The 16,563-nt window shown below is 47.8% G+C and overlaps 4 protein-coding genes across 4 annotated transcripts in view; all 4 read left to right on the forward strand.

Annotated features, from left to right (window-relative positions):
- The window catches only part of LOC309562616 (uncharacterized protein), a 679,009-nt gene that overhangs the window by 115,719 nt on the left and 546,727 nt on the right, over positions 1-16,563 (forward strand). Inside the window, 1 exon segment of the mRNA XM_082266869.1 lies at positions 8,281-9,476. Within this exon segment, the coding sequence (XP_082122995.1) occupies positions 8,281-9,476 (1,196 nt within the window).
- Positions 1-16,563, forward strand: part of LOC309562621 (uncharacterized protein) — a 478,591-nt gene that overhangs the window by 106,525 nt on the left and 355,503 nt on the right. The window lies entirely within an intron of this gene.
- LOC309562718 (uncharacterized protein) overlaps positions 1-16,563 on the forward strand; it is a 125,551-nt gene that overhangs the window by 94,970 nt on the left and 14,018 nt on the right. The gene's annotated exons all lie outside the window — the stretch shown is intronic.
- Positions 16,371-16,563, forward strand: part of LOC309562944 (gastrula zinc finger protein XlCGF53.1-like) — a 49,175-nt gene continuing 48,982 nt past the window's right edge. Inside the window, exon 1 of the mRNA XM_082267272.1 lies at positions 16,371-16,537. The gene's annotated coding sequence lies outside the window, so the exon portion shown is untranslated. The remainder of the gene's footprint in view (positions 16,538-16,563) is intronic.

The following is a 16,563-nucleotide window of genomic DNA, read 5'->3' on the forward strand; positions in this document are numbered from 1 at the left end:
CACAAACATTGACAGAATGGACCAAGTTGTTATGCCGGGACTTAGAGGGGAGAAGCATCCCCCCGGCAGTATCAGACCTGCTGGAGCAGATGATACAAGGGCTACAATTTGTCTGTGACGCTGCTCTGGACGCCACTCCATTGTTGGGGCGGGCATCGATTTCGGCAGTGGTCCTCAGGCGTATGCTGTGGTTAAAGTGCTGGTCGGCGGACCAAGGTTCCAAAAAAGCTTTGGCTAATCTCCCCTTTCAGGGGGATCGCCTATTTGGGGCCACCTTGGATGAGATTATCAAGGATCTCACTGGGGGCAAGAGCACCTTTTTGCCACAGAATACTAAGGGTAAAGGACCTCGTCAGAGACGGGGGCCTTCCTTGTTCGCTCATAAAAAAAAAAAAAAAAAATTTCGCTCCGCTGGGGCGGGCGATAAAGCAAAGCCCTCCAAAGCTCCTCCAGGAGGTTTCAAGGGGCACCGGTCGGGTAAACAAAAGTCCGGCTCTTCCAGACCCGAAGATAAGACTACTAAAGCCTGAAGGTGCGCCCCCACCCATAGCCGGGGTGGGGGGACGTCTTCGCCGGTTTCCGGATCCATGGCTTTCCAGAATCCCGGACAAGTGGGTTCGCAAAGTCATACGGTCAGGATGCAAGATCGAGTTTCAATCACTCCCACCGGTGCGATTCTTCCCTTCCAATATCCGACTATCCACGGATCGCTTAAAAGCTTTGCGGGGGGCAGTAACGGATATAATGCAACAAGGAGTGGTGGTCCACGTTCCTTGGACAGAGCGTTTTCAGGGGTTCTATTCGAACCTATTCACAATACCCAGAAAAGAGGGCAAGGTGCATCCAACTCTGGACTTAAGAGCACTCAATCTTTTTGTCAGGGTACAAAAATTCAAAATGGAGTCCATTCGCACAATAGCGACCTCCCTGCATCAGGGGGATTTTCTGGCGTCCATAGACATCAAGGATGCCTATCTTCACATTCCCATTTACGCAGGACATCAGCGTTTCCTGCGTTTTTCCGTAGAGGAGAACCATTATCAGTTTGCGGCGTTACCCTTTGGTCTCGCCTCGGCTCCCCGGGTCTTCACAAGGGTGTTGGCCCCAGTGTTGGCGCTGTTGCGACAGCGAGGCATATCGATTCTAGGTTACCTAGACGATCTTCGGCTCCGTGCGTAGACTCTGTTGCTAAACTTGGAGATCACCATGATCTCTTTGCAAGAGTTCGGGTGGCTGGTGAACTTGCAGAAGTCATCTCTGGTTCCCACCAGGAGGCTGGAATATCTGGGTCTAATTTTAGACACATCCAGGGCAAAAGTGTTTCTCCCTGCGGAGAAACTCCAGAAGATTCAATCAACGATTCAGTTGTTACTATCCGACAACTGGCCTTCCCTTCGGACTTGCATGAGGGTCCTGGGTTTGATGGTGGCTTCCTTCGAGGCAGTACCATTTGCCCAGTCCCATACACAAATCCTTCAGAGAGAGATTCTTCTCAAATGGAACCGGAATCCAGATTCCCTGGACAATCGGATCCGACTGAGCGAGCGGACCAGGGAGTCTCTGGTCTGGTGGCTTCGGTCTCAGATGCTCAGCCAGGGGAAGTCATTTCTGCCAATATACTGGACGATTGTCACCACGGATGCCAGTCTATCCGGGTGGGGAGGAATTCTCGGCAAATTATCTGCTCAGGGGCTTTGGTCCCTGGAAGAGTCCAGGTTACCGATAAATGTATTGGAACTAAGAGCGATCAGACTTTGTCTGATTCATTGGACCGAGCAGCTCCGGGGCAGCCCGGTGCCAATCCAGTCGGACAATGCCACAGCAGTGGCTTACGTCAATCACCAGGGGGGCACCAAGAGTGTCCTGGTGGCCATAGAAGTGGCCAGCATTCTTCGTTGGGCGGAACGGATTGTTCCAGCTCTCTCTGCGGTATTCATTCCGGGGGTGGAGAATTGACAGGCAGATTATCTCAGCCGTCAGATTCTGGATCAAGGGGAATGGTCTCTTCATCCAGAGGTATTCCACCAACTGTGCCTTCGTTGGGGCACCCCGAATGTAGATCTGTTGGCATCTCGGCTCAACAGGAAAGTGCGGAGGTTTGGGGCTCGCTCCCGCGATCCTCTAGCAGACGCCGCAGACGCGCTGATCACCCCGTGGGGGCAGTATCAGCTATTGTATGCCAGTTATCCTGGTAGCTCCGGACTGGCCTCGTCGGGTCTGGTACGCCGACCTGGTCAGGCTGGTCGCAGACGTTCCTTGGCGACTTCCTCTCAGGGAGGATCTGCTGTCGCAGGGACCGATCTTCCATCCTGCTTTACGATCGCTGGCTTAACGGCCTGGCTATGGAGACCCAGGTGCTGAAGGACAAGGTGTTGTCCACTTCAGTGATTCCTACTCTAATTAAAGCAAGGAAAGCGACTTCCAGAAAAGTCTATCATCGCACATGGAAGTCTTATATTGCGTGGTGTGAATCCCTTGGGTTCCCTCCACGTTCTTATTCGGTGGCCCGAATATTGGCTTTTTTGCAAAAGGGGATTGAGCAGAAACTGACCTTGAGCACTATCAAGTGTCAGGTTTCAGCATTAGCAATCTTCCTTCAGAAGCCTCTGGCTACTCATTCCTTGATGCGGAGTTTCATCCAGGGAGTGCGACACCTGGCTCGCACCCTTACCGCCCTGGGATCTTAATTTGGTGCTGTCGGTTCTTCAGAAACCTCCCTTTGAAGATATCAGGGAGATTCCCTTGCTTACTTTATCCCAGAAGGTGGCCTTCTTGGTGGCCATTACTTCTGCACGCAGGGTGTCAGAACTGGCTGCATTATCCTGTCGTTCCCCATATCTGGTGGTTCATAGGGATAAGGTTGTTTTGCGTCCGAATCCATCCTTTCTGCTAAGGTGGTTTCAGAGTTTCAGTTGAATGAGGACATTGTATTGCCTTCCCTGTGTCCTAAGCCCAGTCATCCTCGAGAATTCGCGTTGCATTCCTTGGATGTAGTTCGGGCGATCAGGGTATACTTGAATACTACGGATTCATTTCGTAAGACGGATTCACTGTTTGTGATCACGGATGGCCCTAAGAAGGGGTTGCCTGTTTCTGCCGCGACCATCTCTAGATGGATCAGACAGACGGTGGTATAGACTTATTCTATTTAAGGGTCGGGATCCCCCGTTCCCTGTTAAGGTGCGCTCTACTCGGGCGCTTAGTGCTTCCTGGGCCTTCCGCCATTAGGCGTCAGTGGTTCAGGTTTTCAAGGCGACTACTTGGTCGTCGGTTCATACCTTTACAAAATTGTATAAGGTTGAGGTACTATTGGTCTACCTCGAGGGTTTGTTGGGTTTTTCACTTAGGTCTCATCTTTTTGTTCAATGAGTCCCTTGATGCTTCTGGTTGGCTCCGGTTGGGCCTTCTGGATTTTGATTTCTGTTCCCACCCCTCATTTGTGGCACTGCTTTGGGACGTCCCAATTTGATATGAATCAAAGAGGACTGCGTCTGTCAATGAGCGACAGAGAAAAATGGATTTTTGTAAAATCTTACCGTAAAATCCTTTTCTCTTAGCTCATTGACAGACGCAGTACCCGCCCCTCTATCTTTGAGTTGGGTTGGGTTAAATTCTCTGACACTGCTTTGTGACATAACTGACATCCTGTAGCAGGAAGTGAGAGGATATACCCTCTGGGACTGCCCCTAGGGTGTGGCCAGAACGTTTTCTTCTGCCTAGTGTCCTACTCCTGTAGAGGGCAGTATAACCCAATTTGATATGAGGACTGCGTCTGTCAATGAGCTAAGAGAAAAGGATTTTACGGTAAGATTTTACAAAAATCCATTTTTTTTTCAGACTGGAAATGAAAAACAATGGGTCTGTAGAGGTTCTGCCAAATTGTGGAATGGATGCGGACCCATTTTACAGATGTGTGAATGGACCCTATATGGATTAGACAATGGATTTACCGGCTGCTTTCAGTTCTGGCTGATTTATGGAAAAAAAAAAATATTTTTTGCTGTAAAAGAAAAAAAAAATTTAGGGCAACTTTTTCGATTGCAATACTTCTGTTATGACATTGTCCATGTGCTGGGACTATTTGTGCACAGCTAGCACGTCTTTTGTGGCTGCAAATATGACCTAAAGGTTTTTAAAGTTTGCCTGCCATTAAAGTCAATGGGGCCCGCCGCGAACTTGCGGTTCGCGGACTTTTGAGAAAATTTGCGGCTGGCGTTCACGAACCGCCCAGCCGCTGTTCATCCATCACTAATGATAATACGGGATGGGGGTTTTATGCAGAGGTGGATTTATAATACGTAGTTTTGATTTTATAATCTTTATGGAGGAAATGACTATTTCTGATGTCTGTGAAGGTCCAACAAAAGGAATATGTCTGTATGGTGACTGTATCATTGTGTGTGTCAGGTTCCTATCAGGTGTCAGGATGTCACTGTCTATTTCTCCATGGAGGAGTGGAAGTATTTAGAAGGACACAAGGATCTCTACAAGGACGTCATGATGGAGAATCAGCCGCCCCTCACATCACCGGGTAAGAGGAGACTTTATTGTAAAGGAGAGAGCAGTACGGAGGGTCCACCTAGATCCCCCATCATCTGATAAACACATAGAAACAATGTATTCAGTCAGTGTGTGTGTTTCCTACAGATGGTTCCAGTAATGGGAACCCACCAGAGAGATGTCCCCGTCCTCTGTATTCCCGGGATTCCACACAGGAAGGTCACACTGTCCCTCACCATCATCAGGTAGATAAGGAACAATCACTGATAGTATCATTAGGATCTGTACATTATCTGCATTGTTACCATTGATGTCATTTTTATCATATATACAGAGTGGAAACCTGAGAGGTTCAAAAGTTGAGGTTAAAGAAGAGATAAAAGAGGAGGAGGATGGGGTAATGGAGGAAATACACAAAGATCTGTACCAGGACACCATGGTGGAGCCATCCAGCTACAGAATCCCACCAGAGAGATGTCCCCGTCCTCTGTATTCCCGGGATTCCACACAGGAAGGTCACACCATCCCTCACCATCATCAGGTAGATGATTGACAATTATTGGTAGTTCTGATTTATACACAAGAATGTTTGTTACAATGAATGTTTTATTATATATGCAGAGCAGAAACCTCGGGGATGATAATATTGTTGTAAAAGAAGAGTATAAAGAGGAGGATGAGGAGTATGGAGTGATGGAGAAGTTTTCAGAAGGACGCAAGGATATGATCGAGCCACCTAATACCAGGAACCCACCAGAGAGATGTCCCCGTCCTCTGTATTCCCGGGATTCCACACAGGAAGGTCACACCATCCCAACATGTTACAAGGTTGGTGGGACGGAGCATCTAGAACATGGACTGGTGGAGATGATATGTGTATTTTGTATGTAAGCTTATATTTTACAGATGATTTTCTTTCTCATTTTCTTGGTTTAGAGTGGAGATCCAATCGATATAGAATTTGAGGTTAAAGCAGAAGAAGAAGAGACGTATGTGAGGGATGATCAGCAGTCTATGGAGGAGGATGGAATAACGGGTACATTTATAGAGGAGAACACTCCTACAGAGATCAGCACAGGTGGGTCATTTACACTAAATACATTCCTCCACCCATACTGCTCACTGATTGGTCCAGAGTAGAGTGGGGACTGGGTTATATAAGCCTGTAATCCCCTGGTCACTTTCCTGAGCTGTGTTCCCCGTCCTGTATTCCTGTATTTCTCTCGGATAATCTTCCTTCTCTGTGCTGCAGACACAATTTATGTCTCTAGACTGGATTTATAAAGATTCTGGGGTTCAGCTGGCAGAAAAATAATGATATTCACCATAGATGATGCTCAATCTAGACGCCTGGGGTATCTTCCTTGGTTCTTCTGCTCCATGCCCAGGTCTAGCAAGATCTCTGACAGAACAATTCTCCCGGGGTTACTTGCTCTGCTATTTGCTGGCTGTGCCGGGTGGAGGGATATGTCTGTATAGTCTCACACCCAAGTCATTGAGTGCAGTCTCAGGAGATGGGAGGCGGCGGTGTGGGACCTCTGCAACTGATTACTGAACACAAATATTATGAGTCCTGACCCCTGCACTATATACTCTATGTTGTACATTACATACTCCTGACCCCTGCACTATATATCCTATGTTGTGTATTACATTCTCTTGACCCCTGCACTATATACTCTGTGTTGTACATTACATACTCTTGAACCCTGCACTATATACTCTGTGTTGTACATTACATACTCCTGACCCCTGCACTATATACTCTATGTTGTACATTATATACTCCTGACCCCTGCACTATATACTCTGTTGTACAATACATACTCCTGACCCCTGCACTATATACTCTATGTTGTACATTACATACTTCTGACCCCTGCACTATATACTCTATGTTATCACATGGGGGGGTGGTGGTTACACCCAGTAATCTCAGGGGGAGGGGGTTTTGCAGCCTATCGCCTCAGGGAGGGATGCAGCTTATCAGCTAGTAGGGGGGGGTGCGGTGGTTGCAGCCTGTCACCTCAGGGGGAGGGGGGTACAGCTTATCACCAGGGGGGTGTGTGTGCGGTGGTTGCAGGCTGTCATCTTATAGGGTGTAGTCACCTTGGGTGGGATGGGTGTTGGTGCAGCTTGGGTCTCACCAGTGCTATGAGATCCTCTCCCCTGCCCAGCTCTCTCCTCTTCTCCTCTCCTCCCCTCCTCCTTCTTCCTGACCAGAGAGAGAAAGGGGTAGTGGTGCTAGGAGAGGGGGAGCGGGCACCCTCTGGTGTGTCGGAGGGTGACAGTGCAGGATGTGCTGGCTTGCTCCGCCCATTGCCAACCCCTGCTGTATGTCTTGGCTCCCAGCAGTCCACCAGCCAGCACCTGTCCTTGGCATGGGTGTTGGGGACGCAGTTGAGACAGTGAAAGGGATTGAGGACAGAGATTCCCCACGCCCTTTCTCTGCAGCCTCAGTTGCACTCTGTGCTGAGGCTTCCTGTTCATTCACAAACTGAAGCATAGGAAAACCCGTTTACTATGCTTCAGCGATGAATGGACACAGGAGCGATCGGTACCGATCACTTGCTGTGCTCATTACGGAAAGGAAGGGCTGGTAAAATATTTACCGGCCCCTTCCCCCTCTCTCCATCCTGAAATCGATTCTCCTGTTTATCTGGAGCAGCTGCCAGTGGGAGAGCAGAGGAGGTAACCCGGCAGTGCTGCGTGGGGAGCTGCAAGAGTTGACAATAACGCAGTTCCACATCTCAGCAGGAGGGTCGGCAGTACAGCCGTATCAGCAGCCCTGGCAATAATCATGTTTTGTCAGCAGGGCTCCCCACCGGCAGAAAGTAATGGCGCTGTGGGAGGGATTCCTCCATCAAACACTGACTGTGTTACAGGAAAGAAAATTGCATCATCTTTGGCTTGCTTAATGTGCATGGGGTGATTAGGGTGGGCCCAGGCACTCCGGCACACCACATGCACAAGTCTACAGAGGAAATGTGAGATCCTCAGAGACAAAGCTGTCTGATGTGGGCGGAGTCCTGGTTTAGGGGAACCAATCTGCTGATGTCTAGTAATAATCTTTGTATTTCTATTTTAGTAGATGGACGGGAGATGAGGAAAACCTCAGAGGATTGTCTCACTTTGTCTCCAGACTGTAAAGTAGAAGATGAGGACATCACACAGTATAGTCCAGGAGAAAACCCGGCAACCTCAAATGTCCATCCGGCACCACACAGTGTAGATGATCCATCGTATTCCTCTTATCCTGAGGAACCTCAGACTGTGAGGCACAGTGCCAGACCATCGTATTCCTCTTATCCTGAGGAACCTCAGACTGTGAGGGACGGTGCCGGACCATCGTATTCCTCTTATCCTGAGGAACCTCAGACTGTGAGGGACAGTGCCGGACCATCGTATTCCTCTTATCCTGAGGAACCTCAGACTGTGAGGGACGGTGCCGGACCATCGTATTCCTCTTATCCTGAGGAACCTCAGACTGTGAGGGACAGTGCCGGACCATCGTATTCCTCTTATCCTGAGGAACCTCAGACTGTGAGGGACAGTGCGGGACCATCGTATTCCTCTTATCCTGAGGAACCTCAGACTGTGAGGGATGCTGCAATCCTTCCAACACATAAGAACTTTTCCTGTCCTGAGTGCGGGAAATGTTTTTCAAACTCCTCCAATCTTAACACACATCAGAGGTGTCATAAGGGGGAGAAGCCGTATTTCTGTGCCGTGTGCGGGAAATGTTTCAGAGTTAAATACAGACTTAATGAGCATAAAAGATCTCACACAGGTGAGAAGCCGTATTCTTGTTCTGAGTGCGGGAAATGTTTTTCAATGAAGTCCACTCTTTCCACACATCAGAGATCGCACACGGGGGAGAAGCCGTATTCCTGTCTTGAGTGCGGGAAATGTTTTTCAGATAAGTCCACTCTTTCCACACATCAGAGATTGCACACAGGGGAGAAACCGTATTCCTGTCCCGAGTGTGGGAAATGTTTTTCAAAGAAGTCCACTCTTTCCATACATCAGAGATTGCACACAGGGGAGAAGCCGTATCCCTGTCTTGAGTGTGGGAAATGTTTTGCAATGAAGTCCACTCTTTACACACATCAGATATTGCACACGGGGGAGCAGCCCTATTCCTGTCTTGAGTGTGGGAAATGTTTTTCACAGAAGTCCAGTCTTTACACACATCAGAGATTGCACACGGGGGTAAAGCCGTATTCCTGTTCTGAATGTGGGAAATGTTTTTCATGGAAGTCCAGTTTTTACAAACATCAGAGATTGCACACGGGTGAGAAGCCGTATTCCTGTCTTGAGTGCGGTAAATGTTTTTCACAGAAGTCCAGTCTTTACACACATCAGAGATTGCACACGAGGGATAAGCCGTATTCCTGTCTTGAGTGTGGGAAATGTTTTTCCCAGAAGATCATTCTTTACATACATCAGAGATTGCACACGGGGGAGAAGCCGTATTCCTGTCCCGAGTGCGGGAAATGTTTTTCAAGGAAGTCCACTCTTTCCAAACATCAGAGATTGCACACGGGGGAGAAACCGTATTCCTGTCCTGAGTGCGGGAAATGTTTTTCAAGGAAGTTCACTCTTTCCAGACATCAGAGATTGCACACGGGAGTGAAGCCTTATTCCTGTCCTGAGTGCGGGAAATGTTTTTCAAGGAAGTCCACTCTTTCCAAACATCAGAGATTGCACACGGGGGAGAAACCGTATTCCTGTCCCGAGTGCAGTAAATGTTTTTCACAGAAGTCCAGTCTTTACACACATCAGAGATTGCACACGAGGGAGAAGCCGTATTCCTGTCTTGAGTGTGGGAAATGTTTTTCCCAGAAGATCAATCTTTACATACATCAGAGATTGCACACGGGGGAGAAGCCGTATTCCTGTCCCGAGTGCGGGAAATGTTTTTCAAGGAAGTCCACTCTTTACAAACATCAGAGATTGCACACGGGGGAGAAACCGTATTCCTGTCCCGAGTGCGGGAAATGTTTTTCAAGGAAGTTCACTCTTTCCAGACATCAGAGATTGCACACGGTGGAGAAGCGGTATTCCTGTTCCGAGTGCAGTAAATGTTTTTCACAGAAGTCCAGTCTTTACACACATCAGAGATTGCACAGAAGGGAGAAGCCATATTCCTGTCTTGAGTGCGGTAAATGTTTTTCCCAGAAGATTGATCTTTACACACATCAGAGATTGCACACGGGGGAGAAGCCGTATTCCTGTCCCGAATGCAGTAAATGTTTTTCAAGGAAGTCCAGTCTTTACACACATCAGAGATTGCACAAAAGAGAGAAGCCATATTCCTGTCTTGAGTGCGGTAAATGTTTTTCCCAGAAGATCAATCTTTACAAACATCAGAGATCACACAAGGCGAAGAAGCTGTATTCCTGTTCTGAGTGCAGGAAATGTTTTCAAACGAAGTCTAGTCTTAACATACATCGGAGATCGCACATGGAGGTAGAGCCACTTTCCTCTTATGATTGGAGGAAGTGTAACTCACAGAAGTCCTCTGTTTACAGTCATCTGAGATTGGACACGGAGGAGAATGAACTTTCTTGGTCTGAGTGAGGCAAATGTTCCTCACTGAAGTCCTGTCTTCCTGTACATCAGGGATCCCACACAACCCCTGAGGTGTATTAGTGCCCTGAGTGTGGGAAATGTCTTCTATATGAATGTTGGTGGACATTTGGGGAAGAAGCACACCCTGATATACACCTCAGATATTATTATTATTATTATTCTTCAATTACACTTTACTATGTAGAGGGGGGACAGTACTGTTGAGGAGGTGGCCTGGGTGCAGTTCATTCATGAATAAGTGAGTTTTCAGGGATCGCGTAAAGGTGGACAGGGTGGGGGCTGACTGGACATACTGGGGCAGGGAGTTCCAGAGGAGGGGAGAGGCTCGAGAGAAGTCCTGGAGGTGAGCATAGGAGGAGGAATCAATGCAGCTAGAGATGAGGAGGTCTTGGGAGGAGCTGAGAGTACGATTTGGGCAATATCTGCAGATGAGATTAGTGATGTAGCTGGGGGCGATGTTGTCTATGGCCTCATATGTTGTGGTTAGTATTTTCAATTTTAGACAGTGGGGCAGGGGAGAGGGGTGGAGGACACTGAATGGAAGCCAGTGGAGTGATTGGCAGAGAGGGGTGGAGGACACTGAATGGAGGCCAGTGGAGGGATTGGCAGAGAGGGGTGGAGGACACTGAATGGAAGTCAGTGGAGGGATTGGCGGAGAGGGGTGGAGGACACTGAATGGAGGCCAGCGGAGGGATTGGCATAGAGGGGTGGAGGACACTGAATGGAGGCCAGTGGAGGGATTGACAAAGAGGAGCAGCAGTCGCGGATCTGTTAGTAAGGTGTATTAGTCTGGCAGCAGCATTCATAATAGACTAAAGGGAGGAGGAGCCTATGTAAAGGTCAGCCAGTGAGGAGGGAGTTGCAGTAGTCGTGGCTGTAAATCACCAGGCAGTGAATAAGTTGTTTTGTGGTGTCGTTAGTCTGGAAGCGGAGTATTCTGGAAATGTTGCAAAGGTTGAGGAGGCAAGATTTGGCCAGTGATTAGATGTGGGGAGAAGGAGAGGTCAGAGTCTAGGATTACACCCAGCACCTTGGCATGTGCGGAGGGACCAATGGTTGTGCCAATGATCTCAATGGTAAAGTCATGGGGAGGGGATCGGGGAGGAGGAAATATTACAAGCTCAGTTTTAGAAAGATTGAGTTTAAGAAAGTGGTGTGACTCAGTAAGTTTGTGATACGTGAGGAGATTGAGGGGGTGAGTTGGGGGGATGGAGAAATCGATCTGGGTATCGTCAGCATAGAGGTGGTATTGGAAGACATGGGAGGATTTCAACTGGCCCAGGGAAGAGGTATAGAGAGAGAATAGGAGGGGCCCAAGGAAGGAGCCTTGATGTACCCCAAAAGAAGGAGGAAGAGGTGGTATTGTATGTGACACCTAGATAGGTAGGAGGAGAACCAGGAAAGAGTGAGTCACAAAGGCCAAGGAAGTGGAGTTTGTTGAGAAGGAGTGAGTGGTAAACTGTGTCGAAGGCAGCAGAAAGGTCCATGAGTATGCGGTATTGGCCGTTGGTTTTAGCAGTTAGCAGGTCGTTGGTGAGTTTTATTAGGACTGTTTCTGTGGACTGTAAAGGCAGACAGGGTAGGGGCATGACTGAACATACTGGGACAGGGAGTTCCAGAGGAGGGGAGAGGCTCTAGAGACAGGGAGTTCCAGGGGAGGGGAGAGGCTCTAGAGAAGTCTTGGAGGTGAGCATAGGAGGAGGAATTAATATAGCTAGAGATGAGGAGGTGGTATTGGAATACATGGGAGGTTATCAACTGGCCCAGGGAAGAGGTATAGAGAGAGAATTGGTAGGGCCCAAGGATGGAGCCTTGAGGTACCCCCAAAAGAAGGAGGAAGAGGAGCGGAAGAGGTGGTGTTGTATGTGACACTGAGATAGGTAGGAAGAGAACCAGGAAAGAGTGAGTCATGGAGGCCAAGGGAGTGGAGTTTGTTGAGAAGGAGTGAGTGGTCAACTGTGTCGAAGGCAGCAGAAAGGTCCATGAGTATGCGGTATTGGCCGTTGGTTTTAGCAGTTAGCAGGTCATTGGTGAGTTTTAGTAGGACTGTTTCTGTGGAATGTTGTGGGGAAAAGCCGGACTGTAGTGGATTGAGAAGGTTGTTGTCAGTGAGGTAGCAACTCATACGGTTGTGGACAAGGTGCTCAAGAAGCTTGGAGGCAAACGTGAGCAGGGAGATGGGTCTTAAGTTATTCAAACAGGTGGGGTCCAGTCAGGGTTTTTTTTAAGTATGGGGGTAATCAGTGCATGTTTGAACTAAGAGAGAAAGGGACTGGAGGAGAGGAAGAGGTGAAAGACGTGGTTTAGAGAGTTTAGGATAGGTGGAGAGGGGACAGGTGGTGAGGTGGGCTGTGAAAAGGTTGTTGGTTACTTCCTTAGTGGTGACACGGCTGAAGGAGGAAAGTAGTGTGGTGTAGGACCTGGTGTGTTGGTTTGGAGAGGTAGCCGGGCGCTGGAGATCTCTAAAATGGCCTGGTCATGAAGAGGGGTAAAACATTCCGGGGCTGAAGTGGATAAAGGCGCTATAAACAAAATACTGAATATGTTGAAAAAAAAATGTTTTTTCTATTTTCTGTCATAAAACATCAATAAAATCAAATTTCTTCATAAATTTGGCCCAAAATGTATTCTTCTGCATGTCTCTGGTAACAAAAATCCCCAATCGATGTTTATTGATCGCTTTGTGTGAAAGTTCTCACGTCTACAAATTATGGGATATATATTTGATCCCGATGTACTGACGGCCGATCTCATTTCGTAAGGCCAGAAAACACCAGGACAGCACAATTACCCCCCAAATCACCCCTTTTTGGAAGGTAGACAGTCTGAGGTATTTAGTAAGAGGCATGGCCAGTTTCTTGGAGTTATTTTTTGTCACAATATTTCTGAAAATAAAGAAATTGAATACATTTTTTTTTCCAACCCGTCACCAGTGCAGTACAGCGCCATCAAATGACTGGAGTTGGCGGTGATCAGGTATGGAAGAGCCCTGGGGCCATCATAAAAACATTTTTTGAAAGATTTCTGAACTTAAAAATATATATATTTTTTTTTTTTACAGAATTTTGAGTTTGAAAGACAGAATTCTGATATTACAAGTTTGGACCATGCTAAAATTTATTAAACACAATTCTGAAATTAAAAGTCAGAATTCTGAGTTTAAAAAGTCAGAATTCTGACTTTTTATATTCAGAATTCTGACTTTCAATCTCAGAATTCTATATAAAAAAAAAAAATATATATATATATATATATATATATATACAGTAAGCTCAGAAATCTTTCAAATTTTTTTATTATGATGGCCCCAGGGCTCTTCCATAATCAGGGACACTGACGGGTGACAGGATGTTAAAAAAAAAGTAATATTTATTCAACTTTTTAAACATTTAAAAAAAAAATATATATATATTTTTTTTTACATCCTGTCATCAGAGTAGTTCAGTGTCTCCATAGTAACCCTGTACTACTCTGGGGGGAGGAGGGGTGATCAGGGATTTTTATTTTATTTTTTACATTTTCCTTGTTGTTACAATAAAGATCATTGTAACAGCAAAGTTTTCAACTGGGATCACTAGTAATCTGTGATTGGCTACAGCTAATCACATGGTACAGGGCACTGTGATTGGCCCAGGTACCATGTGATAGCTGTGGGCCAATCTTGGCATACTCCACACAGCTGTAATGAAGGAATGAATTCATAACAGCTTTGTTGACCTTGTCATCATGTGATCACATAGCAATCACCGCCCCGAGTACTGGGAACCGCGTAGGCGCGCCCCCTCTTAACCTGAGCAGGCAAATTGACGTACATTCATATGATTTGTGGTCAGAAGTATATCATATACAGCCCAGGGTACAGAGTGCAGTGGTCAGGAGTATATCATATACAGCCCAGGGTACAGGGTGCAGTGGTCAGGAGTATATCATATACAGCCCAGGGTACAGAGTGCAGTGGTCAGGAATATATCATATACAGCCCAGGGTACAGAGTGCAGTGGTCAGGAGTATATCATATACAACCCATGGTACATAGTGCAGTGGTCAGGAGTATATCATATACAACCCATGGTACATAGTGCAGGGGTCAGGAGTATATCATATACAACCCATGGTACGTAGTGCAGTGGTCAGGAGTATATCATTTATAGCCCAGGGTACAGGACCCCTACAGGAGAAAGACGCCTTCTATCAGTGGTCAGTGTAGTGGTCCATACATTGGTGATCAATGGAAGAAGGACCCCTTATATCAGTGGTCAATGTAGTGGTCCCCTACATTGGTGACCAATAGGGGAAAGACCACCTTATATCAGTGGTCAATGTAGTGGTCCCTTACATTGGTGACCAAAAGGGGAAGGACCCCTTCAATCAGTGATCAGTGTAGTGGTCCTTTACACTGGTGGGCAATGGGAGACGGACCCCTTATATCAGTGGTTAGTGTAGTGGTCCATTACATTGATGACAAATAGGAGAAGGACATCCTTATATCAGTAGTCAGTGTAGCAGTGGCGGCCCGTGCATAGGGGGCGCCAGGGCGCCACCCCCCCTACCCCTAAAGAAAAGAAAAAAGAAGAAAAAAAAAACGAACAAATAAAGTTTTGAAAAAAAAAATTACAAAACGGACAAAAAGTTTTGAAAAAAAAAAAATTGTGTTCGCCGCTACCCCGGCCTGTGTGGTGGCTATGGGGGGGGGTGGGGTTTACGACACAGAAGGGTGCCGATTGGCTGCCTTCTGGGGGCGTAACCTGAGTGCAAGTCTTTGCGCTTGGGCACCCCCACTTTCCTGATATCCTGGCTGTGATTGGTCCAGTCTACAGCCTGGACCAGTCATCATCCAGGACATCCCATGGCCCCATGCTGACGTCGCGTGGACCGGCATTGCAGAGAGCGGAGCGGAGAGGAGACTGGAGAAGAGGAGAGGGAGAAGCCGAGCCTCCAGGTAAGTGCACTGCTCTGTCGGGCACGCACGCATAGCTCTGCATTGGGGGACATATACTTGTGGTCACTGCATTGGAGGCACGCACGCATAGCTCTGCATTGGGGGATGTATACTTGTGGTCACTGCACTGGAGGCACGCACGCAAAGCTCTGCATTGGGGGACATGTATACTGGTGGTCACTGGCTGCACTGGAGGCACGCACGCATAGCTCTGCTTTGGGGGACATGTATACTTGTGGTCACTGCACTGGAGGCACGCACGCATAGCTCTGCATTGGGGGACGTATACTGGTGGTCACTGGCTGCACTGGAGGCACGCACGCATAGCTCTGCTTTGGGGGACGTATACTGGTGGTCACTGGCTGCACTGGAGCCACGCACACATAGCTCTGCATTGGGGGACGTATACTGGTGGTCACTGGCTGCACTGGAGCCACGCACGCATAGCTCTGCATTGGGGACATGTATACTGGTCACTGCATTGGGGACATGTATGCTGGTCACTACATTGAAAGGGGGCATTTATACTGGTCACTATATTGAAGGGGGCCTGTACTGTGGGGTTTGTGCTAGGGGCCTGTACTGTGGGGTTTGTGCGGGGTTTGTGCCTGAGGGGTTTGTGCCGTGGGGGGTCTGTACTGTGAGGTTTGTGCTGGGGGGTCTTTACTGTGGGGTTTGTGCTAGGGGGTCTGTACTGTGGGGTTTGTGCTAGGGGGTCTGTACTGTGGGGTTTATGCTGGGGGGAGGGGTCTGTACTCTGGGGTTTGTGCCACTCTCAGTCAGTGTATCCCATAATAGGATGTCTCTCACAGTATATCCCATAATAGGGCCCCTGTTCCCTATTATGGGATATACTAGTACTGATGGACCCCTTAATATGTGATATATTGGGAGAATTGGTTCATGCAAGCAAAATACAGGGGACAAAATGAGTGGAGTCTATAAGGGGTGTGGCTTCTGAGAAATGGGAGGGGTCAAAATGGAAGGGTGGGGTCTTGCGCCCCCCCATCTTAAAACTTCACCAGCTGCCACTGCAGTGTAGTGGTCTCTTATACTGGTGACCAATGGGAGAAGGACATTCCTGCATTGTCATCAGTGGGAAGACTGCCCCCCTTACAGATCACTGATGCCAGTTGTTACTGAGAGACAGAAATTGTTAATTGCTCAATGAACCCCTAGAAACCTTTTGGAGGAACCCTGGCTGAGAAAGGTTGGACTAGGCAGTAGTAATAGATTTCTCCCCCCTTGGTGGGAGTGGAGATGACACATCTATAAGTATATACAGTATATACACACACAGCGCAAGGCCGTATTCTCACTATGAGACGTATCTTGGGGCTGCAGTTCCTCTGAGCTCCACAAGGTGGTGATCTCACTTCTACCCAGATAGGAAGTCTCTATGGAAGACAGGAAGTGATGTCAGGTATAAATAGGAAGTTCCGGGTGAAAGGTGAGTCGGGAGGAAGTAGAGAGGAGACGTCGCTGGACGTGGCAGCAGAGGAGGTAATAAGATCTTATTTTCTATTTAC

Source organism: Pelophylax lessonae, assembly GCF_965119305.1.
Source record: "Pelophylax lessonae genome assembly, chromosome: 9".
NCBI lineage: Eukaryota > Metazoa > Chordata > Amphibia > Anura > Ranidae > Pelophylax > Pelophylax lessonae.